The sequence below is a fragment of the Mobula birostris genome, chromosome 8 (genome assembly GCF_030028105.1).
Source record: "Mobula birostris isolate sMobBir1 chromosome 8, sMobBir1.hap1, whole genome shotgun sequence".
Lineage (NCBI taxonomy): Eukaryota > Metazoa > Chordata > Chondrichthyes > Myliobatiformes > Myliobatidae > Mobula > Mobula birostris.
Window position 1 is genome coordinate 58617725 of NC_092377.1, and position 26979 is coordinate 58644703.

General features: G+C 39.4%; 1 protein-coding gene across 2 annotated transcripts in view; it reads right to left on the reverse strand.

Annotated features, from left to right (window-relative positions):
- Nucleotides 1–302: 302 nt before the first annotated feature.
- The window catches only part of LOC140202203 (EGF-containing fibulin-like extracellular matrix protein 1), a 107622-nt gene continuing 80945 nt past the window's right edge, over nt 303–26979 (reverse strand). The window contains exons 5-11 of one of the 2 annotated variants that reach the window (XM_072267066.1): nt 23381–23503; nt 13371–13490; nt 9699–9818; nt 8770–8889; nt 3883–4006; nt 1303–1495; nt 305–738 (exon numbers count right to left, since the gene is read on the reverse strand). In XM_072267066.1, the coding sequence (XP_072123167.1) occupies nt 577–738; nt 1303–1495; nt 3883–4006; nt 8770–8889; nt 9699–9818; nt 13371–13490; nt 23381–23503 (962 nt within the window). In that variant the 3' untranslated portion in view covers nt 305–576. Of the gene's footprint in view, nt 739–1302; nt 1496–3882; nt 4007–8769; nt 8890–9698; nt 9819–13370; nt 13491–23380; nt 23504–26979 lie in introns of both variants that reach the window. The other variant, XM_072267067.1, reaches the window with a different exon arrangement.

Sequence of the window (26979 nt, forward strand, 5' to 3'; positions counted from 1 at the left end):
CATGTTCAACCAGCCTAATATTTATAATGAGTTTCTAAATGTCAAGAAACATTGATTATGGAGACAACATCACAATTTCTGCTAAGAGACATTTGATCATTACAAACAGAATGCTAAAATCTTTGGCTTGAATTTCACAGCATTTGAGTCAGTGCAAGCAATTATTTTACAACAAAATTAGTAATTTCTCATAATTTTTAATGAAAACTGATGTGGTTGATATTGGTTTATATTGTGATTACTATCAACAATTTTAAAAATATTTCAAAGGCAACAATTTAATATAGGAAGTACATTTTATTTGATAAAAACAACTTTGTACATCATGGTAATAAGTGCTTAATTTGGGCTGAATAGCAAACATTATAGAGCTTTATGTAGCTTTAAATATTAATTTCTAATGTATATTTACTTTAGTAAGTTCATTACTGAAGGCACTTTGTACAAAAACACATAACAAGTACAAAAATGAAAGTTAAATTGATTCATAAAGCAACTTACATAATCAGACCAGAATGTTAAATGCTGTGGTAAGAAATGCTTTATTATGGCTGTACTTAATCTTTGCTGCACAAATTAAAATGGATGAGGCCCCACTATTATTGTCAACTGCAGTACAGACACAGTCCGGTAGTTCATTATACTATTGACTGTAAGCATCTCCAGATCCACAATGTACTCCTTTGGTCCTGTCAATGGCTTCACTAAAACGAGCATTGCACTCACATTACTTGTTTGCTGTGGGAGCACAAGATAATCAGTTAAATAAATAATATGGTAAGTTTAGCAACATAGCTGTGGCTTTGCATTTTCTTTCTTGAGTGAGAGTTAAGTTGTCCTTGTCATAGAGAGCTGAATGGGCAATAAGAACCTTTGTTCAGTTTCTTCTCCTGTTGCAGCACTTCTGAAGAGTGTCAGGAGTGGCAGTCACATTATGAAGGGACAGAGCATAGGTGGAGCATTGGGCACAGCACAGATTCTTTGAGGTGTACTGGTATACCTCTATAATGTCCAAAGGCATTCTCAACTGTAGTATGGAGGTAGAGGCGTCATAAAGAGATGTAAGTAGATACTACTGAGCAGAATTTAAATAACGTTTGATTTCAGAGAGACTTATTGCACTTTGAATTAATTCCCTACTTGCTAGAGATGCTTTCCATTGATATTATAGGACCTATTCTCAAGCCTGAAAAAAATTATCATAATTGCATGGAATCCTATTGGGAGCGTGTTGGTAATTATTCAGATTTCTCAGGACTACCTTTTTATTCAACTAATGAAAAACATTAATGCATTACTCACCCTCAGGTAGAATTCTCCTTCATTCCCAGAACTGATTTGGAAGGTGTTGTAAGTATTGGGGTAAATGTTTGTTGCTTGAATTTGGAAGATATCAGAGGGAACAGATCTATCTGATCGAATGTTCATGTATTTGTACACGTAGGAATAAGGCAGGTCACGGCAGGCTGCATTTGTTGCCAAACAAACACACCGACTATAAAGAAAACAAGGACAGCAATATTTCCATTATAAGCATACAAGATTCTTGTATGTCCTGCGATGCTGTAAATCTAATTATTACACATTGTATCTTTATTTGGTCCTGAAATATACTCTGTCTAAATGAAGATGAAGATTTGAACTTGAGGCGGGCCTTTCTTAAATGTCAGGAAAGGTGGACGTGTGTCTTTCAGTGTCTTCAGGGAATGTACTGATATATACTGTATCAATACACTGTATACAGATAGAAAATCAAAGTGAAGGTGCAGATGCGAGAATATTCAGCAGGTCAGGCAGAGACTGTGCAGAGAGAAACAGAATTCATCAGACTTTGTTCTCCTGTTCACAGACACTGCCTGACCTGCTGAGTGTTTCCAGCATTTTCTTCTTTTGTTGTGTACAGGTACAGGGAGGTATATCTTGCTTACAAAATCAGCAGGAGTGAGGGCTGAACTCTTCTGCCTGAGTCCTGTCAGTAATGGACTAGACCAGAGCTCTCTCCCATGAATGGGTTTCCACATCTAATCACATACTGCATCATATGAGAAAAATAATTTCTACCTGGGAGGTGATATGTCTATTCATTGGTAGCAGTGTAATTGTGATCAATTACAGATGGCAGTAAAGTATGATAAGGAAAGAGAAAATGGAGAGGGGCAGTAAATAGTTATATAGAAGGTGAAATAATACTGAGACCAGAAACAATTTTGTTTGCAAAGGGGCATGGTTGCATAAAAGAGTAAGAAAGGGAAATGAAGAGCAAAGCGTAAATGAACTTATGGTAATGACAGAAAAAATGAAGGGAAGTTTGGAATTATAAACTGGTGGGAGGAAGAAAAGAAGAAGGTATAATGGGCTTGGGAAGAGTTGGAGTAAGATTGAGAGAATGATGTCATTATCAATGAAGCAAGTAGGGGAGAATATGCTAGCAATGGTTTGGGAGGTGTGTGATAAGACAGAACACCTTCAATTTTAAATGTAGACATGATGAAAAAATTCCAATTTAAATTGTTTCAAGAAGAGCAATGAGTAACTATGATACAGTTTTTTTTTTAGCAGAATACAGTATATTTGTGTTAAATGTTGGGCTAATATAGGGCTTATGTGTTTCTGTGAAGCAGGTTCAGATAGGCAAGTAATTAATTTAGTTCTTTTGATTTCATGTACATCTATAAGCCAATACATTCTTGCTTATGAAATGTAAGTGTACTAATTCTACACAGATGTTTAAAATTTCAAGAAGTATCATTCCAATGTAAAATGTTGAAACATGCTATGAAATAACTTCTCCAAACTCTGGGAAGTATCACCATTAACGTGTAAAACCAAGATTGCCTGGCTAAAACACAATGGGTGGAATTTTATGATTCTATTCAATAATTCTATGAGACTCTTTACATAAAGAGACACTGAACACTAGATGAACATGCTGTTTATGTATGAATGCAGGTATTGCTGATCTGAGGAGGTTTCACAGATGAAATAATGAACACTTGTCTGTTATATTCCCGGCATTTCAAAAATTGGTTCATAACTCATCAAATATTCAAATTCTTTAAGTTCTAAGGTAAATCTAAACTTAATGGCTGCTTTATTTGAAACACATGTACACCTACTCGTTAATACAAATATATTATCAGCTAATCATGTGGCAGCAACTCAATGAATAAAAGCATGCAGACATGGTCAAGGGGTTCGGCTGATCTTCATATCAAACATCAGAATGGGAAGAAATGTGATATGAGTGACCTTGACCATGGAATGATTGTTGGTCCCAGACGGGATGGTTTGATTATCTTTGAAACTGCTGATTCCTTGGGACTTCCATGACAACAGTGTCTAGGGTTTACAAAGAATGGTGCAATAATAAAAAAAATCCAGTGAGCAGCAGTTCTGTGGGTGAAAATGCCTTGTTAATGAGAGAGGTCAGAGGAGAATGGCCAGACTGGTTCAAACTCTCAGGAAGGTGGCAGTAACTCAAATAACCATGTGCTGCAACAGTAACTCAAATAACCATGCATTACAACAGTGGTGTGCAGAAGGGCATCTCTGAATGCATGGCAGGTCAAACCTTGAAGTGGATGGGCTACAGCAGTGGATGATCATGAATAACACTCAGTGGCCACTGTATTAAGTACAGGAGATACTGAGTGTATTTGTTTGGTAGCTTGTGAATGTTTATTATAACACTGATGAAAGTTCAGTTTCCTGAAATACTCTCTCTCTACATTGCTGCATGATCATACATCAGTGTTTTCTGCTTCTTTTCAGACTTCCAGCATCTGCAGTACACTGCATTTAAGATGCATCTTCTCACCTCCTTTACAATGTAGGAAATGAACAAATCATTTTCAACAGTTGAGGAGTTTTTTTTTTACTTACTTTTCGGCCATTTGAGTGTAAGGCTCATGGCATGGATTTTGAGGATAACATCTGTACCCACCATTATAGTTCCAGCACTTCTCTTGTTCCTCACATACATTTCCAGTTTCACATTCATTTATATCTGTTGCAAGGAAATAAGACCATAAGGCATTTGGCCCAACAAGTCTGCTCCACCATTTTTATCATGGCTGACCCATTTCCCTCTCCACTCCATTCTCCTTCTTTTTCCCAGTAACCTTTCATGCCACGACCAATCAAGAATCTATCAACCTCAGCCGTAAATACACCCAATGACCTGGTCTGTACAGCCACCTATGGCAAGAATTCCACAGATTCACCATCCTCTGGCTAATTTCCATTCTAAATGGGTGTCTCTCTATTCTGAGGTTGTGCTCTCTGGTCCTAACGAACCCCAATATAGTAAATATTCAATAGGTTTCAATGAGATTCCCTCTCGCTCTTCAAAATTTAGCAAGTACAGGCTCAGAACACTCCTCATATAATAACCCTTTCATTCCCAGAAGGATTCTCATGAACCTCCTCTGAACTCTCTCCGATGTCAGCACATCCTTTCATAGATAAAGGGCCCAAAACTGCTCACAATACGCCTAGTGAGGCCTCTCCAGCACCTAGTCAAGCCTATGCATTTCATCCTTGTTTTCATATTCTAATCCTCTCAAAAAGAAAGCTAACATTGCATTGGCCTTCCTCACCACTGACGCAACCTGCAAGTTAGCCTTTAGGGAATCCTGCATGAGGACTACTAAGTTCCTTTGCACCTCTTATTTTTAAATTTTCTCCCTTTTTAGAAAAGACTGTATTTCATCTGCCATTTCTTTGTCCATCCTCCTAATCTGTCCAAGTCCTTCTGCAGCCCCTGGCTTCCTCAACTCTACCTGCCCCTCCACCCATCTTTGAATCAACTGCAGACTTTGCCACAAAGATATCAGTTCCATCATCCAAATCATTGACATACAATGTGAAAAGAAGTGGTCCCAATGCCGACCGCTGCAGAAACACCACTAGTTACTGGCAGCCAATCAGAAAAGGCTCCTTTTATTCCCGCTCTTTGCCTCCTGTCAGTCTGCCATTGCTCTATCCATGCTACCATCTTTCCTGTAATATGATGGGTTCTAAGCAGCCTCATGTGTGGCAAATTTATTAAAGGCCTTTTGAAGATCCAAGTACACAACATCCACTGATTCTCCTCTGTCTATCCTGCTTGTTATTTTTTAAAATAATTCCAACAGATTTGTCAGGCAAGATTTTCCTTTATGAAAACCATGCTGACCGTGGCTCATTTTATCGTGTGTCTCCAAGTACCCCAAAAGCTCATCCTTAACAAATTGACTCCAACCTTTTCCCAACCACTGAGGTCAGGCTAACTGGCCTATAATTTCCTTTCTTGAGGAGTGGAGTGACATTTGTAATTTTCTCGACCTCCAGAATCTCGTGATTCTGGAAAGATCATTACTCATGCCTCCACAATCTTTTCAACTACCTCTGTCAGAACCCTTGTGTATAATCCAACTGGACCAGGTGAATTATCTACCTTCAGACCTTTCAGATTCCCAAGCACCTTCTCCCTAGTAACAGCAACTGCACTCACTTCTGCCCCTGACACTCTTGAATTTCCGGCATTCTGTTAGTGTCTTTCACAGTGAAGACTGATGCAAAATAATCATCCAGTTTGTCCGCGATTTCCTTGTCCCCCATTACTACCTCTCCAGCATAATTTTCCATTGGTCCAATATCTACTCTCGCCTCTCTTTTGCTTCTTATCTATCTGCAAAAACTTTTGGTATCCTCTTTGATATTACTGGCTAGCTTACCTTCATATTTTTTTGCTCCTTATAGCTTTTTATTACTTTCTGTTGGTTTTAAAAAGCTTTCCAATCCTCTAACCCCACTAATTTTTGGTCTATTAGATGGTCTCTTTTTGCTTTTCTGTTGACTTTGACTTCCTTTGTCAGCCATGGTTGTGTCATCTTACCTTTAGAATACCTCTTCTTTGGGATGTATCTATCCTGAGCTTTCTGAATTGCTCCCAGAAACTCCAGCCATTGCTTCCCTATTGCCATCCTTGCTAGTGTCCCCTTGAATTAGGTTTGACCAGCTCCTCCCTCATGCCTCTGTGGTTTCCTTACAACTAATGTAATACTGATTAATCTGACTTTATCTTCTCCCTCTCAAACTGCAGGATGAATTGTATCATATTATGATCAGTGTCTCCTAAGGGTTCCTTTACCTTATGCTCCATAATCAAATCTGGTTCCTTACACAAAACCCATTTAAGAAATAGCTGATCCCCTGGTGGACTCAACCACAAGGTGCTCTAAAAAGCCAGTTTGTAGGCATTCTCTCTCTCAGGAAACCAATATCAACACCAATCTGATTTTCCCAATTTCCCTGCGTATTGAAATCCCCTCGAACTGTTGCCCATTTGACATGCGTTTTCTATCTCCCGCTGTGAAATAGAAATGGAACATCCAAAATAACAAGCTGGAAAAGGATGATCAATCCCAATTTACAATGTTCTAAAAAGCTCTAATAGCAGTGTTCAAGGGTTAGTTCTGAGATGGCAATTGTGCATAGATGGCAATAGTCAACACATTTTAATTCCACTAAACAATAAAGCCATCATTTTGAGATAAGTACCTTGAGTAATATTGATGTCCTCACCCTGACTTTATTACAACTTAGCAAGCCAGAACACAAATACACAATGGCAATAACTGCATTCCATATTCTAGATGATGTGTTCTGTAGCCACAGTACGATGTGGTGGAGGGAATTAATATTTAGGCTGGTGAATACACTACAAATTAAGGGGGTTGCTTTGTCCTGGATGGCATTGTGTTTCTCAAGAGTCTTCAGAGCCATACTCATCTGAGCAAGTGGAGAGTATTCTATCAAACTTTGTAGATATTGAAAGGCTTTCGGGTTCCTTCATGGCTTGCATAATATACTTCTTGCCTCTGATCTGGTATAGCAAACTCAGCCCTTATGTGGCTACTCCAGTTCAGCTTGTAGTCAGTGGTAGGAGTCAGCAGTAATAAAGGCACTGGCATGCTGTCCTTTGGGCCGGGCATTAAACTAAACCCCGTGTGGCTGCTTCTATTAATGTACAATAAAAAAGTCAAAATATTGACAATACTCGCAAGGCCAAGTGACATTTATGGGGAAGAACAGAGTCAACATTGTTGGTTGATGTTATTATTTGATATTCAAAGAACAGTAAAAATAAATATTTCAGCTGTTTGATTAACATGCTTACAATAATCAGAAGTGGAATGACATTTTTTCCCTTTCTCCATAAAACTGTTAAAAATGTTAAACTCCTGAGATTTCTCTTAAAACTTTCTTCATTTACCTTTGTTTGTTCTGTTTTTCAACTCTTGTTTTATTTCTCTTGATGTACCTGATTTGCTATTGAATTGATCCACTCTAATTGATTTGCCTTCTTATTCCTTCTGGTTATTTTACTGAATATGTAAACCTCACTAAATAAATAGAATAAGTCAAAATTTCTCCAATATTTTGGATGGACAAATTATCTTGTGCAGTTATCAGCTTAAAAGAAAAAATTAAAACATAAAACCATGCATAAACATAGAAACATAGAAAACCTACAGCATAATACAGGCCCTTCGGCCCACAAAGTTGTACTGAACATGTCCTTACCTTAGAAATTACCTAGGGTTACCCACAGCCCTCTATTTTTCTAAACTCCATGTACCTACCCAGGAGTCTCTTAAAAGACCCTATTGTATCTGCCTCCACCACCGTCGCTGGCAGCCCATTCCACGCACTCACCATTCTCTGCTTAAAAAAACTTACCCCTGACATCTCCTCTGTACCTACTTCCAAGCACCTTAAAACTGTGCCCTCTCGTACTAGCCATTTCAGCCCTGGGAAAAAGCCTCTGACTATCCACATGATCAATGCCTCTCATCAAGATAACATATCTAGATAATGTTACCCCCTTGCCTGATACAAATCACAGTAATTCTATAAACTTGCAAGGTATATTACTTGTGTTTACAGCATCTGATGAACGAATAGGAGATATGCACTGTGAGAGGCATGAAAAGCAATACGACAAATGCAAGAGATGGAACATCAGTTCCTGAATGATAGCAATTATTAAATTCAGTGCAGTATTCAGAGAACCTACTTTGCCCTGAGCCGTGGTTGAGATTGATTTGCTACCAGTATTAGTTGTTCAGGCAAATGACATTAGGAGAAAAATAAGAAAAACGTATGAGCAGGAAAGAAATAACAGGATATAGTGTTAGGGTAGCAGGAGGCTCATGTGGACCGTAACACCAGCATGGACCATTTGAAGAGAAGAGCATGCTTCTTTGCTGTAAGTTCATTATCATAATTGTGGTACTTTAACGTAGCTTTGTTTAAAATGAGAAATGAAGAACAATAGACGGAACAAAAAACCATCAACAGAAGACTGACCAAAGGCATTCAGCATCTGCCTGCTCTGTACTAATTAGCAGTAGGTCAACTAGGCATCAGAACTCATCAACAAGATTATCTGTTTGCATATGATTACATGATGTATTTGTGATGTTTCTCATTTGGATTTGTGGTGTCAGTATGAGTACTAAAATTTTGTGGGCAACGCACAGGACGTCCTGAAGAGTTTTGGCCCAAAGCATCAACTGTCTGACCTGGTGAGTTCCTCCAGCATTTTGTGTGTGTTGCTCTGGATTTCCAACATCTGCAGAATCTCTTGTGGTTGTATATTTTGTGGTATTACAGTACTATAGAGGCAAGATTATACAAAAATAATCATAGATTTTAAACATCCAAAGTAACAGTTGTATTTCTTCTAAAAGAAAAAAGAAGCTAGCATTTGAAAAACCCTACCTTGGCACATTCTGGTACCCAGAAGCTTGTATCCCTTGGGACAGATGCATGAGAATTTTCCTGGTTCATTTACACATTGGTACTGACACATGTAGCTTGAATAGGCACACTCATCAACATCTGCAGTGCAAGAGAATATACCTTCATTTTAATCTCTATTAGTAAAAAAAAAGCTTTTGTGTGAACATTTCAGAATAGATTTGCATGATCTTGCTCCTTTTGCTTTAATATTTTACGTGATGAAGTAAGCAGGACAAACAAAAGTGAAAAGTGGTAAAATTCACACTAAAGTTCTATAAGCATTGTTCAAAGGACTAAATCTTCATTGCATCTAACTGCATATCATTTTGTTGTGCCTCATATTGTGACCAAGGTAAAATAAACACACTGTTCCTATTATTGACGCCTTGACATTATAATAATCGTACATCAGAATATACACAAATGTTAACTGCAGGAACGGATATCAAAAATAATAAATTAATAAATTCAAAGTGATTTATTTGTGGTGAATGCTACCAATAAACACCATTTCACTATGTTCACAGAAGATCGTATCAATAATTTTTCCATTTGCTGCCAATGAATATAAATGGTAAAGCAGAATGGAAAGTGCCTATGTCATGATCATGGCAAAGGTGGCAAGAAGGGTGCAGCAAATAACCTGAGACAATAGTGTGCAAAATGACACTTCAATGTCTTCTGCTGCAGCCATCTGCCACTCCCTAAGTCAGAAGGCTTTAAGGCCATTGCTAACTACAAGAATCTAAAACATTAGTAACAGAAGACCATCGAAGATATAGAAGATTAAAGCATTAAATAATTAAAAAGAAAATAGTAAAAGAATACAATCAAAATAATTAGTACTTGACACATAAAGTTAAGTTAAGATCATTTACATAAATTTTGGAAGAATATTCTGTAGTTACCTCTGCACGTAACTTTGTCTGGATTTAATTCATATCCTTGATCACACTGGCAGATGAATGTACCCAAAATATTAAAGCACTGATGATCACATGGAGAACCTGTTTCACACTCATTAATATCTCAAGGGGAAGAAACAATGTAAACGTCAACCAAAATCTCAGCAAAACAATCTTACAAAATAACATAATGGAATGCTGAAAAGTACAGATTGTTGGCAAACACGGAGTTTTTAGTGAAATGTTGCAAAGGTATTTTTCCAAGGTGACTCTTTCAAAAGGGTTTTTTTCTACAGTATCCATCTTTTCATCCAAGTGCAATAATAAATATCCTTTAAACAGGCTAGTGTTGTTGCAATTTAGGAGAAGATTAATTGAATAACCTACTCATTTAAAACGTCTTGATCATATGACTGACAGGGAGAATTGTTAAGTGTTCATAAGTTCCTATGAAAACAACAGGTGCACTTTCAAATCAAGAGGAACTCTCGTTTGACATAGGAACACAGCCTCACAACAGTGTAAGACAGTATCCCAATTTGTTTCATAGAACTGGATAGCTCCAGCGTAGCTCTAGTCAAAGTTGTAACTATTTTATGAAAGAAGACACTGTAATACAAACTGAACAGAAACAAACCAGTCAGCTAATTGTGTTTGTGCCAGCTGCAAGTCCCTATCTACACAACTCCCATTTCCCAGCCCTGCCCCATAGCTCTCTATTCCATGGTATTTCAAGTCCTCACCTAAATATTTCTTAAATGTGGTGAGACGACATGGCAATACCACACACTGATATTGCATTCCCACTTTTAACCACCTTCTGGGTGGAAAAAACCCTTTATCAAAATCCCCCACCCTTTTATTAAACCAATGCCATATCTCAGCTAAGGAGGAACATTTCTTCCGGTGTGTGTCTCTCATAATTTTGTACACATCAGTCAGGCCATTCCTCTGCCTTCTTTACTTCAAAGAAAGCAAACTCAACTTATTTACCTTATTCTTATAGCTCCACGCCAGACAACATCCCAGTAAACCTCTTCTGTGTGATCCCCATACTTCCTGTAATGTGGTAACCAGGGCTACACACGCAGCCTTAATTATTCTAGGCTCTTCTTCTGAGTTGCATCTCCCTTCTTGTTAGGAGACTAGTAACGTGAGGAAGGTGGACAGAGTTGGGAGTGTGGGTTCAAAAATATTTATGGTCCAATTTCAAAATAGATCTTTTAAAAATAACTTTCTCTTGAGCCTGATACTTTTTGATAAAATAGTCAAACACAGGGAAAAAAATCAATATTTACCTTTCAATTTAATACATTTTGACAATTGGCTTTGATTATTTTCTAGATTATCTCCAGATCACTGGAAGTTATTACTTTTCCAAGAAATGCTGAGTATAACCAGAGACAGGTTCAGAGAGGGATACTCTGATTAACCTTATCTAGTTCAAAAGTCAGAATAATGATCCTCAATTCATACCACATTCTATCCGAAATGTTGCGTCATATTTTAGTCCTTAATAATGCAGGCTGAGTATCTCTTATCCAAAGTGTTTGGGGCCAGAGATGTTTTGGATTTCAGATTTTGGAATAATGAGATAGCTTGGGATCGCCATATTCTCTGATTCTGAATTTACGTGCTACCGGTAAGCAGTCTTTGTCTGACACTTGTTATGTGTTTAACAGTAAAAAAATATGAAATGTAATTAATCTAATGAAAATATAATGTGTACAGGCTAACAAAAGAAGCACAGCAGAATTGGGAGAAAACCTGAATCAGCTGTTGAACACCAACACACAACGGCAGGCTTTCAGTCTCCACTTATGATGCCGTGTTTTGATTAAAAGGCTGCAGTGCACTGTATTTGTAATTTTATAGGTTTGATGTAAGGTGTAAAAACAATCAGCATTGTAGACTTGTTCTGGTGTTAGATTTTCATCAGTGATGATCCCTTTAAACTCATCATTGAATTCCTCTGCTGCATCGTGATCAGCAGGAGCTTCATCTTAAGAAATTTTAAATCTTTAAGAATTTAATGCCATGCCTTTTCTTAAATTTCTACAACCAGCCTGTGAATATCCACAATTAGCTTTAATTTTCAGTTCATTATGATAGATTTTTGCTTGTTTCATATCAGCATCAGTCATTAAGCAGCATATGTTTATTCCCACACTGACGAATGCATTCTTTCAAAATATGATCGAGTTCTTCATTTTTCACTTTATGCAGTGTTTTCCTATTTTTCATTAACTTCTGTTCATTGCATATGTGGGGTCACTTCTCAGAATTGTCTGTGATGTGCACAGACCTGCACGTCGCCTGGGAACCTTCCCAGCCCATTGTGGAATTTTCCATTTGTGATGTTATGTCAGTGCTCAAAAATTTTTCCACTTTCTGAGGTTTTCGGATTTTGGAATTTTAGATAAGGGGTACTCAACCTGTATTAGATTTCCAGTTTCAATAAGTTTTCTTATCATTATCCAACCAATATATCGACTGAGCTAAAACAGACAGCAATCAGTAACTGAGTCCAAAATATTGTTTACAAACAGAAATGCCAAAATCTGGAGACTGACCAGATCTTTCATTAACAGGCAAGAAATCACTTTTTGTTATCTATGTTTTCATCGGAAGATCTTCCAGCTCTGCTTTCCTCAAGTACAGCTTCATGACTATTGGCAATTACCTGCTGCTTTTGTGTTCAAGCTTCAAAAATGGTAAGTACTTTATGTGTTATCTGCACCTCACCATATCTTAGCAGGAATGATGGCAAAATTTAGGTACAACTCCTGTTCAGGTACAAAATTGAAATTCATTGAAGGTATAGCGGTTATGCAGAAGTATCACCTGGGAAATCCCAAGCAATTAATTCCAGGTTGGCTATTTCACTTTGTGAGCGATACAGCCAAACCACGAACGTCTCGTAGATGGTATTTGCACAAGTGTCAGTGAACCCCAACAAGAAGTTTGATTGCTAATGAACTGATTTCCACTGTAGAGGTCCTGATGTAACTCTGAGTATCGTATTGACACACAACAGGGATAAACCGCAGCCAAGAACAAACCGTATGTTTCAGTGCCATAGCAGGTGTGTGTTTACTCACCAAACCACCAGAGAAGATAACTAAAAGGTTCTTTATTACAATATTTATTATAACATAAAAGGCAGGCTGTTTTATAAGCCTGCACGAGGATTTTTTTGGAACACCAAGAATTACTATGAACCGGGCCTTAGGCCAGCCTGGCAGCAGTGAATAGGAAAATATTGCAATAGGGTATTGCTCACACTATAAAATAGCAAGTTAAAATGACTCTAATAGAGAATTACACATGGAGCTGTACAGCATCTGCCAGGTCTAATGATGTCATTATGGAGAATGAAAGATTTCCAACCACTGGAGTTGAATCAGACTTAAAAGGATGCAGGCCTAAACGAACTCATGTTAAGTTCTGAATCATAAAGGTACACAAGCATCATAATTCAATAGGGCTGACGTGATGGAGGGACAACGTGGAGAATTAAAGCAAAATATTCTTTCATTATACTTTTGTATTTAAAGCTTTTTATATATTTTTTGACAGCTGATAACAAAAAGTTTCCTTATTTTGAAATCACTGGGTTGATGAATTATATCTTAATGGAAGGTATCTAAATTGTAAGTAAGAGCAGATGCTTACCTCTGCATGTGCGATTGTTGCTTGCCAACTGAAAACCAATGTTGCACTGACAGTAATAGGAACCAGGTGTGTTGACACATCCATGATGGCAGTAGGTGGCTACGTTACATTCATCAATGTCTGTGTAATCATTGAAAAATACATTACACAACTACTCATGTTTAACAAAATCATTGCCAGACACCCAGAATGATGAGAGCCAAGGGCCATAGCCCAATGATGTAATATTATCACAGCAAGATTGCTTTCTTTCTGCTTCAAGTCATATTTTATTGTTAACACTTAGGTTCATACTTTATTTTTTTCGTAAGTTGCCATCTAATTTACCGCATTCTGATATCAGTTTTGATGTAGTTATTTGCTATTTCATCTCCGACCATTTTAGTGCTAAACAAATACAGCTGTAGTGTGGTTATTAGGATACTTGGTTAACTATTGCTAATCAGATACTGTGGTTACAATCCGACCATGGCCCAGAATTGAAATCTGTCATATACTCAACTGATATTGAGATTTTCTGTCAACGTTCATCATTTCATTTTTAAATATCTATTCTGGGGATGTGGAAGGCCAGCATTATTGCCCAAACTAGTCTAAGAAAGGGCTAGTGGTCTACCTTCTTTGTTGTAATGAATGTGATATTATTAAATTGTAATGATTTACGTGTTGTGGTGTATAAAATTCTGTAAAAATATTAGATGAAAATCTGAACAATTCCAAATGACACTGTAACTCATTGTGACCTCAGAGCATGTCAAGTTAAATGCTGTTGGGTTGCTAAATGTTTGCTAATAGCGGCTGAATTCTTTTTGGCCTCATGCACTAGTGGCATGAGAAGACCAAAGAGTCTATCAGTTTCCATATATATCTCAGTGCTTGTAGATTGAATCCCTATTTATTGAGGCACCTTTTGCTTGGTTCTGGGGACTTCACCTTGACTGAGGAGTTGTGACAAGGATGGTCCCCGGGTGATGTCACGAGTTGCAAATCAGAGATCCCCCGATGGTAGCAACAATCAAGCAGAGACTAAGAACTGTTATGCCTGATATCTTTGTGGAAATCTTTGTAACTTACTACATACAGTAGTATTTAGTGTGGTTTATTTGTGCTTTCTGTTTTATGATTAAACTTAAGTTACTTTGTTGAGTTTGTATGCTTATTACCACATTTCCTGGACACTTGAACTAGTTTAGGTCTTTTGGGTCTGATCAACCAAGCCCAGTTACACTTTATAAGCTGCTTAAAATCAGCTTAAGCCTTGCTCCTTCATCCATCACCCTAAATATTGACTCCCACCACCACTATAGCCACATTTGGTGTGGTGTACAGAACACGTAATGTTTACTTGCCCTGGCTTCTCCAGCAATATTTGTCAATCCCATGATTTCTGTTACCAAAAAAGGACAAAGGCAGCAAGGTCACCATCCAAGATATCCCTCCAAGCCACAGACCATCCTTACTTGAAAGAATAATTAAGTTTCCTTTGCAATAGAATTACCTACTCAGCAATAAGTTGAGAGTTAATTCATCAGAAGGAGCAAAATGGTTCATGAAGGTGGATCCCTATCACTGTGAACAAGGCATCTAGTGAAAGGCAATAAATAAATGCTGACACTCCAGAAATTAATAAACGTAGGGTTAGAGTTACACATTGGCCAGAACAATCAAGGGCACAAAAACCTGGAAATTAATTGTGGCTTTGGAAGGGGGGCATGTTTGTGCAGTGTGGTAACAGCTACCTGATCATGGTCACAGCAACAAAACTCAGTAGCACCTGAGGCTCAAGGTGTGAAACTAGGTTTGGGAACAGCGTTGGGGGCACTGGCAGAGAGTCATCTGACAACATGTGCTTGGGGTGTGGTTCAACTGGGGGAGGGAGGGGAGAGTGTGGGTGAGCAGTGGGTCAGGGGTTTGGAATCAAGTTAGGAAAGGGATCAGGGCTTCAGAGGCCAGAAGAGTGATCAGGTATTGGATTCAGGATTCAAGATTCAAGATAATTTAATGCCATTTCCTGTACACAAGAGTAAGAAAAAAACAATTGTTACTCCAGATCTGATGCAGCTCAAAAAAACATGTTAAAGAACACAATAATAATAAAAAAAATAAATATAAATACATCAGATAGTTTCTATACATTGATTATATGACCATAAAATGACACTGGGCTGTACACGAGGTGACTGACGGGAAATAATGAAGTTGTACAACCCAGTGATGGGTGTACAAGAAATGACATTAAATAATCTTGAAGCAACACACATCAAAGTTGCTGGTGAACGCAGCAGGCCAGGCAGCATCTCTAGGAAGAGGTACAGTCAACATTTCAGGCCGAGACCCTTCGTCAGGACTAACTGAAGGAAGAGTTAGTAAGAGATTTGAAAGTGGGAGGGGGAGGGGGAGATCCGAAATGATAGGAGAAGACAGGAGGGGGAGGGATGGAACCAAGAGCTGGACAGGTGATTGGCAAAGGGGATATGAGAGGATCATGGAGCAGGAGGTCAGGGGAGAAAGACAAGGGGGGGGAACCAGAGGATGGGCAAGGGGTATAGTCAGAGGGACAGAGGGAGAAAAAGGAGAGTGAGAGAAACAATGTGTGTATAAAAATAAATAACGGATGGGGTACGAGGGGGAGGTGGGGCATTAGCGGAAGTTAGAGAAGTCGATGTTCATGCCATCAGGTTGGAGGCTACCCAGATGGAATATAAGGTGTTGTTCCTCCAACCTGAGTGTGGCTTCATCTTCAGTTCTGGTGCTCCCGATGTGGCCTTCTATATATTGGCGGGACCCGATGCAGTCTGGGAGACCGCTTTGCTGAACACCTATGCCCTGTCCGCCAGAGAAAGCAGGATCTCCCAGTGGCCACACATTTTAATTCCACAACCCATTCCCATTCTGACATGTCTATCCACGGCCTCCTCTACTGTATTTCCTTTCTTAAATAATCTTGAATCTTGAATCTTGAATCCAATACCGGATCACCCTTCTGGCCTCTGAAGCCCTGATCTCTTTCCTAACTTGGTTCCAAAACCCTGACCCACAGCTCACCCACACTCTCTCCCCCAGTTGAGGCCTGTGAACAGTGTGGACTGATTCCTTGTATAACAAACTAAAAGGAGTAGTAAATTTGGAATGGCACAATATCATGTGCATTTTATGCAGAAACTGTATTCTTGTTGCAAACATGATTCTGTACTGAAGAGTTATTGAAGGGGCCTGATTTAATTGGATTTCACTGCAATCATAGTTCTGTCAGAAATGTTCATTCATTTAATACTGAAATATAACTGTTAAATGAACAGGCTTCAAGCCCAGGACTACCTTCTCTAAAGGATAAGTTCTTACTCAATTTTGATTTGCAGAGTTTTAGGAAAAGGAATCCAATTGTTTGAATTGTTTAGATCAGCGGTCCCCAACCACCGGGCCGCAAAGCATGCACTACGGGGCCATGAGGAAACGATATGATTTGGTGATATGAGTCAGCTGCACCTTTCCTCATTCCCTGTCACGCACTGTTGAGCTTGAACGCACGCGAGGTCATTACCCGCGCGTCATCCATGTCAGTGCGGGAAGGAGATCAATGACCGCGGGCTGAAAAGCATGTTTGACGTAACATCTCTGCCGGCATTCTGGATCAAAGTCAAAGCTAAATATCCTGAGATAGCCATGAAAGCACAGAAAACGTTGCTTCCATTTCCAACGTATCTCTGCGATGAATGTAACGAAAACTAAGTTGCGGAATAGACTGGACATAAGGAACCTCGTTCAAGTATCGCTGTCTCCTGTCACCCTTCGATGGGACCGTCTTGTTGCAGGAAAACAAGCCCAGCGCTTCCACCGATTCAGCGATATTGGTGTGTTGCAATGATTTTATATGTTCATACGAGGAAAATATGTGCTGTGTGTTTAATATCCAAACGTTACATAAAACGTTACCTTGCTATTGACTTATATAACCATTGAACAATTACAGCATGGAAACAGGCCATCTCTGCCCTTCTAGTCCGTGCCGAACGCTACTCTCAGCTAGTCCCGCCGACCTGCACTCAGCCCATAACCCACCATTCCTTTCCTGTCCATATACCTATCCAATTTTTCGTTGAATGATAATATCGAACCTGCCTCTACTACTTCTAATGGAAGTTCGTTCAACACTTACTTCAAGCTCCCCCGTCCTCCCCTGATAATTGACTTTATCACTATATTCATGCGAGGAAAATATGCGCTGTGCGTTTAATATTAAATTCGTTAGATAAACCCTTTTAGAAACAAAATTGAGTGTATTAGCAATTTATCACCTATATTCCCGTCGTGATTAACACCACCTCCCCCCCCCCGACAGAATCGCCAAAAACAATTTCTAGAGAATTCGGCATGTTAAATGTACGCGCATGCGCACTGGTGCCTGTGCATGGCCTCCTGGTCATTGTAGTCTTTCTCGGGGTAAATCCAACGTATTTGACTGCTACTCTTGAATGCAGCAGGCCAGGCAGCATTTCTAGGAAGAGGTACAGTCGACGTTTCAGGCCGAGACCCTTCGTCAGGACTGAGTCCTGACAAAGAGTCTTGGCCTGAAACGTTGACTGTACCTCTTCCTAGAGATGCTGCCTGGCCTGCTGCGTTCACCAGCAACTTTGATGTGTGTTGCTTGAATTTCCAGCATCTTCAGAATTCCTGTTGACTGCTACTCTTGTCTGCCGGCACCCTACCGCGCCCCCCCCCCCCACCCCGGTCCGCAAGAATATTGTCAATATTAAACCAGTCCGCAGTGCAAAAAAGGTTGGGGACCCCTGGTTTAGATGAATACTTTCTGAGTCATCATTAGGAAATAAAGATTATTAGTTTAAATCTCTTGATTCTGAGTGCAGTAATGTGTATTGTACCTTTTTACTCAGACAGTCGGTAACAAGTTTGCTACTTTTCCTGGGCCTGGGACTCTGTGCCAACACCAGGTCCCTTTGAAAGTTTACAAGGATCTCCGGAGTTACTAATTTCATTCTATTTCTGACCAACTATAATAAGCAAAACCTGATTTTCATTGTGTGGAGCAAATGTAAACTTGTTTGAAGAAGTAGTAATGTTACTTGTATCTTCAGCAAGCATTCTTCTGATTTGGTGGATGGTCTCTTAAATATCAGCAGACAACTGCCAAGGTTGATGGGTGAGAGTGTTACTTATACCAGACTGATGGGTGAGAGTGTTATTTATACCAGAAGGCTGGAGCTGGGGACGCATTAGAGAAGCCCTGGCAGCCAGCTGCTGGTTTTCTTCTGCTTACAAGTCACTCGGTTAAGTACTTTAATAAGGCCTGTGTGGCTTAAGTCCTTTCCTCAGATATCCCTGCGGCTAAAGGAAGCTAGTGTTGCTGGATAGAACATCTGATACTAAATTAACATGTGGATACTGAACGTTTGGTACTAAATTTTGGGGGGGAGGGGGTGGTGCTTGATGATAGTGAAGCAGATTACAATGCAAAGAAATCTTGATCATTTAGGGAGATGGGCTGAGGAATGGCAAATGGACTTCAACTTAGACAAGTGTGAAGTGATGCATTTTGAACATTCAAACCAGGATAGGACCTATACATTGAATGTCAGGATACTGACAAGTGCAACAGAGAGACCTGGAAGTACAAGTACACAGGGTGATGAAGCAGTCATTTAACACGCTGGCTTTCATCAGTCAGGGCACTGAGTTTAGAAGTAGGAACATTATGTTGCAGATTAGTAAGTTGTTGGTGAGTGTACGTGGAATAGATGTACAATTTTGGTCGCCCTGTTATGGGAAAGACATTGTCAAGCTGGAGAGGGTGCAGATGAGATTTACAAGGTTGTTATAGGGAGAGGTTGGCTATGCTGGATCTTTATTCATTAGACCAGAGCATAGGGGAATAAGGGGTAATCTCACTGAAATTTATCAAATCATGAGAGCTATGGATAAGGAGAACAGTCATAGTCTTTCCCCCCAGGGTTAGGAAGTCCAAAACTAGAGGGTACAAGGTAACACAAGGTAAGAGGAGAGAGATTTAGAAGAGGTTTGAGAGGTAACCTTTTTGCACAGAGGGTAGTGGGCACCTGAGATAGGCTGCAGAGGAGGTGGTCAAGCTGGGTACAATTGCAACATTTAAGAGACATTTGGGTAGAAGGAGGAACAATGTGACCCTCCATCCAATCAAGGACACATCCCCAGAGACTCCACCCTTTCTGACATCTGCCACAGTCCATCACCACCCTCTCACTGCACTAATGTTCTCCATTGATCCTTTCCCAATCTCTTTAACCATCCTTCAATATTTTCTCTATCCTGAACTCTGAGGTGTCCCCTCTTGAATCACCTTGAGCTCTCCTTACCTGATGTCTCAGTCCTCTCCCTTCCTGATATTTCCTCCTACCCTCCTTGTCTATTGCCTGGCGCTATTTTCTGATTTCCAACCAGCTTCTCAGTCTAGTAGGCAGTGACTGGGGAAATAAGCTTTCGAAATGTGACAGACCAGACAAGCACACTCATGGCAAAACTGCCCTTGAGGTCCCTGTTTCCTCCCATCTCATTATATTGCATCCAAATTTACCGTATATTCTTATAAAACTTATCAACAACTGAAGTGACAGTGAACATTTAACATAGATTCATGAGATCAAATATCAATGTGTCACTGAGCTGAGGTCATGGTTTCTTTTCATTATAAAGCTCCTACCCTGGTTTATTACACATAGCCAGAACTGAACTTTATTTCCTCTCTTAGCCAACTACTTTTCTAGGTGTTCAAACTGCAGTTCAAAGTAAGGGATGATTGAAGACTTGGAAACTGTATTCCTGAATGGAAAATGTACTTTGGTTTTGTAGCTAACCATGTTTTACTGGCAAATTTTGTCATGTTACTTGACATATAGAATATGTGGAATGCATTTTTAAAATTTGATCCAACTGGTTAAACTGGGTTCATTTTTAGTGAGGTGGATTGTCCAGATGATGTAATAACAAATACAGTTTGCTTGGGAATATTTTTTACAGGATATACACAGCAATAAATTATGCATTTGGGTATCATTGATTATTAACTGATTAATTTAATTTCAACGATTCTTGTATGCGAATTTGGGTGACTTTTTCCACCTTATACAAAATAAAGAATTGAAATACTTCTTTATATGCATGTGTACTAAGTCACACATTCCTGAATTAATTTTTTTTCTTTAGTGACTTAAGGAATGTTTTTGCAAACTAAATGAATTATTTGGAAACGGTTTTTGTGAAAATTAGTCAAGAAGTGATAAATTGATTTTAACTTCAGATTTAGATTTATGTGTTGGGCATGTGGCTAAGTGGTTAAGGTGTTCGTCTAGTGACCTGAAGGTTGCTAGTTTGAGCCTCAGCAGTGGCAGCGTGTTTGTGTCCTTGAGCAAGGCACTTAACCACACTTTGCTCTAGTGTCTGTGTGGGGAGTGGCACCCTACACAGACTTCCAATTTGCACCTTGTAAGGCATGAAAATGCCCGACACCGGCCTCTCATGGTCTGAGTCGACATTCCCCCCCCACCCTTAGATTTAGCACAGACCTACATTGAAGAATGATATGTATGAGAAGCTTGGGATAGTTTAGTGACTCCCAACTTTGGTGTTTTTGCAGAAAACCATACAGACAGCTGCAGATATAATTTCTTCTCTTTGGTTGTGACTGAAGAATGAATTAGTGTATAACATAATATTCACGTGGGAATCTGCAAACCCTGTTAATGTTATTGGGTTAGGAAAAGAATTTTGTCACAATTTTGTGTATTGAATGCTGCAAGGCCCAATTTAATGGATTCATGGTATTTACCTGAAATTTACTGTTAAAATATCTGATTAAAATTTGTATGGGTATTTTTGAATCATAGCTAAAGGCTAATTATCAGTAGCCAGATAGCTTGTTGAACTTTTAGGATTTAGAAGGAAACCAGAGCACCCAGCAGAACCCCACATGGCATATGAAGAACTTACAGGCTCTACACAGATAGCACTCGAGTTTAGGATTGAACGTAGGCCTGTACAGCTGTGCGGTAGCAGCACAAAATGGTGAACCACCAAGCCACAGAACTTGTAAACTATTATTAAAGTCAAATACAACAACTTTAATCAAGTGCTTTTCAGTGACTGATTTAGGAAATAGGATTATCCTGCTCAGTTTTCTCATGATAGATAGGGTCTAAACTACAGCTTTCACTGAAAAATCAACTTATTTCTTTATTGGAAGCAGAAGGAATTTTACTCTTGACACTATGGTACCGTACTCTTAGTGATTGGTGGATGAGATTTCACCCCTTCTACTGTTCTCCCCTTTGCAGGACATTTTAGAAGGTCACGGCAGACAACACAGGCAACTTGCGGAGCCAGGAAGATGCTGGCAGCTCACCCCCATTATTAGGGTAAGGGCTGAGTTCTATGCTTAAGAGGAGCAAAAGCCTTAAGAAGGGGAACGATCAGAAAAACAAAGAGTTGACTTCTGATCCTTTCTTTGTGTTAAGAAGAGGAAATAGGTTTTACAGTTAAACTCCCTTTTCATTTCTATTATATTCAGTTTTAGTATGGATCAATGATGTCATGTCTATGGAAGGCATTCACCCTCATTTTATATCTGTATCTCAGCTCTCTGACCCATATTTAACTCAAGAATGTGTTGAGTTCTAGAGCCGGGTGGTCCTGGCATAATGCAAGTTGAACACTGGAGAGCCGATTATTGGAAAATGTTACCCGATAGCATTCCTCGTGACAGATTCACCACTTTACTGATGAACAAAAACAGTTTAAATAGGCAATAATTGATTAGGTTAGATTCATCATTAGGCAGGATATACTTGGACAATTCTCAACATTTTCCAGGAAATTCTAATAATGTAAGCTGTATTGGACTAATTTAATTGTACAGGTGGAATGTTATTAAATATGATATCTTTCATTTAGCATTAATTTCAAGAGGACTAGAATGTAAAAGTAAGGACTTATAACACATTTGTCAGACCACACTTGCAGTGTTGAGAGCAATTTTGGGCCCCTTTTCTAAGAAAGGAATTTCTGGCATTGGAGAGGGTTCAGAGGAGATTTAGGAGAAGGATCTTGGGATTGAAAGAGTTAATATATGAGGAGCATTTGATGGTTCTGGACTGTATTTACTAGAGTTAATAAAAATGAGGGAGGCGGATCTTTTTGAAACCTGTGGAATATTGAAAGGCCTAGACAGAGTTAATGTGGAGAGGATGTTCTCTGTAGTGGGGGAACCTAAGACCAGAGGACACAGGTTCAGAATAGAAGGACGTCCCTTTAGAACAGAGATGAAGAAGAACTTGTTTAGTCAGAGGGTGGTGAGTCTGTGGAATTCATTGCCACAGACGACTGTGGAGGCCAAGTCACTGAGTGTATTTAAAGCGGTGGTTGATAGGTTCTTGATTAGTAAGGATGTCAGAGACTATGGGGAGAAGGCAAGAGAATAAAGTTGAGAGGGATAATAAATCAGCCATGATGGAATAGCGGTGAAGACCTGAGGGGGCAAATAGCCTAATTCTGCTCCTATGCCTTATGTTCTGTTATAATCAGTTGTTTTTGCCCTTCATATCTGTTGGAATTAATTAATTTGGCTAAAGCTGTTCTCTGTAAATGTGGGAACCTCATAATAAAACCAAGATGGATCATCCAGTCTGTGAAGGTGATTGTAAATACATCAGTTACAGTCTACTACCTGTGAGAAAAGCCCTTTCTGACTGTCACCCACTAAATTGTCTGTTGTCTGGAGAGATTATTGTCTCTAAGTAATGTTTATTTTAAAGAAATCCTGGTGGCAATCATAAATGACAGACCAGGCAATTTTTGAGATTTACTTTTTTTTTTGATTTAAACAAGAGCAGAAAATTACTTACCTTTCAAATTGTGTTTTTTGAGTGAAGTCCCAAGATGTCAGAAAGTTATTCCTTAAAACATATTTAAGAGCTTAAAGCAAAGCAAACACAACATACATTTCTGAGTAATTTTACTGTACGTACCCAAACATTGATCTCCACGTTTGTGATAACCCTGCTTACAGCGGCAGCTGTATGAACCTCTTGTGTTTATGCAGATTAGTTCTGGACCACAGTTATGGCTACCTAATGCACATTCATCGATATCTGTTTCAAAGGGAAAAAAATACACATACTTCAGTCGTGGATGATGAAGCATAACTGTTTCTGGAGTTTTACTTACTTCTTGAAATCCGGATGCTTTGATTACCATTTCAGCTTCCAAAGGTACATCAACCTAGAAACTTAATGGAACTTAACCACATCTACTTGTTGGGGGTATGACATGGAGTCCTTGGTGTTCAGTATTGCAAATAAATGTACCTGTTGCATGTTAGGTTTGGGTTGCTCTGTTGCCAAGCGGGACATATGCCTGTAAAGTTACTAATATATTCAAGTTAAGGTTCTTTGTTTATTGGAGGACCTTTCCCAGACCTGTACCAGCCTCATGACAAACTCATCCAGCAACATCAGGCACTGTTAAGGGAGAGGAATGCTTTTGCATTGTTATTGAAAGAGATCAGTCAATATTTTCAGATTTTCTTGCTGGTTTGCCATTTTGAGCTACCAATTAACATCTGTGCATTTGCTGTTTCCATTGAACATTTTAACTTGACTTATGAAAATATGGTGTTTCAGTACTGCACTATTTTTATGATCTGTTATTGACTACAATCAATGGCTGTTGCAGCAAGACTGCCTTGGAAGTTGGAGGAGAAAGAGAAGGAGTAAGGCACAAGAGAACAGGGTCAAGAGGGAGGCAGGCACTGTCAAAGAGGTTGCACCCTTTGGAGCAACTGAAGGAGTGTTTCTCCATTTGAAGGAACAGTGTACCAGTCAGGCCCCATTGTGCTGTCGCAGCTTGGACCTTAGACTGTCAAACCATTAGGGTTACAAGTTTACCAGGGATATTTTCTTTTTTTTTAGATCACAGCAGATGACATCCGTAACATAACAGATTCCACTGTACACAAATATAATAGGCAAGTCACTGGAGACGATCTTCACCAGGAGGTGCACCTTAATCATGGTGGCTGCAATGCTTTAAAATTTGTTCAAAAATTGTGAATTAGTTATTGTATATACAGAAGATGCTACTGGGTGAGAATAACACCATAAGACCATGAGACACAGGAGCAGAATTAGGCCATTTGGCCTGTCGAGTCTACTCTGGCATTCAATCATGGCGGATCCTTTTTTCCCCTCCTCAGCCCCACTCCCTGGTCTTCTCTGCATGATCTTACATGCCGTGTCCAATCAAAAACCTATCTATCTCTGCCTTAAATACACCCAATGACTTGGCCTCCAAGCTGCCTATGGTAACAAATACCACAAGTTCATCACACTCCGGCTAAAGAAATTTCTCTGCATCTGTGTTTTAAATGGACGCGCCTCTATCCTGAGGCTGTGCCCTCTTGTCCTAGACTCCTCCACCATGGGAAACATCCTTCCCACATCTACTCTGTCTAGGCCTTTCAACATTCGAAAGGTTTCAATGAGATCCCCTCCATCCTTCTAAATTCTTGCGAGAACAGGCCTGGAGCTATCAAATGTTCCTCGTATGATAACACTTTCATTCCCGGAATCTTCCTTGTGAACCTCCTCTGAACTTCCTGCAATGCCAGCACATCTTTCCTTAGATGAGGAGCGCAAAACTCAAGGTGAGGCCTTACCAGTGCCTTATAAAGCCAGAGCATCACATCCCTGTTCTTATATTCTAGATCTCTTGAAATGAATACTAACATTGCATTTGCCTTCCTCACCACTGACTCAACATGCAATTTAACCTTTAGGGTGTTCTGCACAAGGACCCCCAGGTCCCTTTGCATCTCAGACTTTGGATTTTCTCCCTGCTTATAAAATAGTCTGCAGATTTAGTTCTTCATTTAAAGTGTATGACCATGCATTTTCCAACATTGTATTTCATTTGCTACTTTATTGACCATTTCTCCTAATCTGTTCAAGTTCTTCTGCAGCCTTCCTGTTTCCTCAATACTACCTGCTCCTCCATCAATTTTCATATCATCTGCGAACTTGGCAGCAAAGCCATCTATTCCATCATCTAAATCATTTATATACAGCATAAAAGGAAGTGGTTCCAATACCAACCCCTGTGGAACACCATTAGTCACTGGCAGCCAACCAGACAAGAATTCTTTTATTCTCACTTGCTGCCTCCTACCAATCAGCCAATGCTCTAACCATGTTAGTAACTTTCCTGTAATGCCTTGGGCTCTTAACTTGGTAAGCAGCCTCATGTGTGGCATCTTATCAAAGGCTTTCTGAAAAATCCAAATACACAACATCCACTACACGTTCCTTTATCTATCCTACATGTAAACTCCTCAAAGAATTCCAATGGGTTTGTCAGGCAGGATTTTCCCTGAAGGAAACCATGCTGACTTTGACCTATCTTGTCATTTGTCACCAAGAGCTCCATAACCTCATCTTTAACAATTGACTGCAACATCTTCCCAATCACTGAGGTCAGGCTAATTGGTCTATAGTTTCCTTTCTGCTGCCTTCCTCCTTTCTTAAAGAGTGAAGTGACATTTGAATATGCTGCCAGAGTGAACTGTTCAAAATGTGTGTATCTGCAGGACTATGAATAACAAGTATGATGTTGTATGGGAATTTCAGAACAAAACGATCTAATAAACTGCTGAAGAAGTTTTTGACAACTGACAAAACCACGCCTCCAGTCTGGAGTTCATGCTGGCTCATAAGATTAGTTGCCAAGCACAGGAGTATTGATTGTTCTTTCTCAACATTGTCCAGTAGGAAGTTCCTAGATTTGGAGCTGATGACGAAGAAGAGATTGTGATATATTTCCAAGTTATGGTATGTCTTCAAGGAGAACCTGCTGATGGTTTTCCCCTGTGACTGTTACCATTGTCCATCTTCATGTTATAAATTGTGGTTTAGGAACTGCTACTGGAGTAGCTTAAGTAAATTACTGCAGTGCATTCAGTGAATGGTGCACATTGCTTCCATGGTGTGCATCTGGAGGAGTGAATAAAAACTTAGGGAGATGGATGTGTAATCAAACAAATTGGCTGCTTTGTTCTGGTGGCGTTGGCACTGAACTCATTCAGGCAAACAGAGTGTATTCCACTGAACCACTAACACTGGACAACAAAGATTTTGCTTCCTGAATACTATTGAGTATATCTTATGGATTTTGATCTGCTGTTCATGAAAATCACTATGAAATATCCCCATCACACACCATTCTTTTGAAATCGCCTATATTTGTTACTTCAATTGATAACTCAAGTCAATTAAATGTTGCCCACAATGTAAGCTGAAAAGTTTTCTATCTTGTCCAGGCAAGAAAAACAGGACATGGAGTCAAGAGGAGGCAGACGAAGATGCCATGATGCACAAGCCGGGAACGGAAAAGAACACTGATACTGGTACAGATTTTGAATCCTTTATGTTGAGTGAGCCTCATCTAATAACTCAATCTGAGTTAAATGACCTGTTCAGAGACTTGTGTTTGTCAAAGCCAAAAACAGAATTACTGGGTTCAAGACTGCAAAGATGTAATCTGCTGTTACCAGGTATAAAAATTTCCAAAAAAG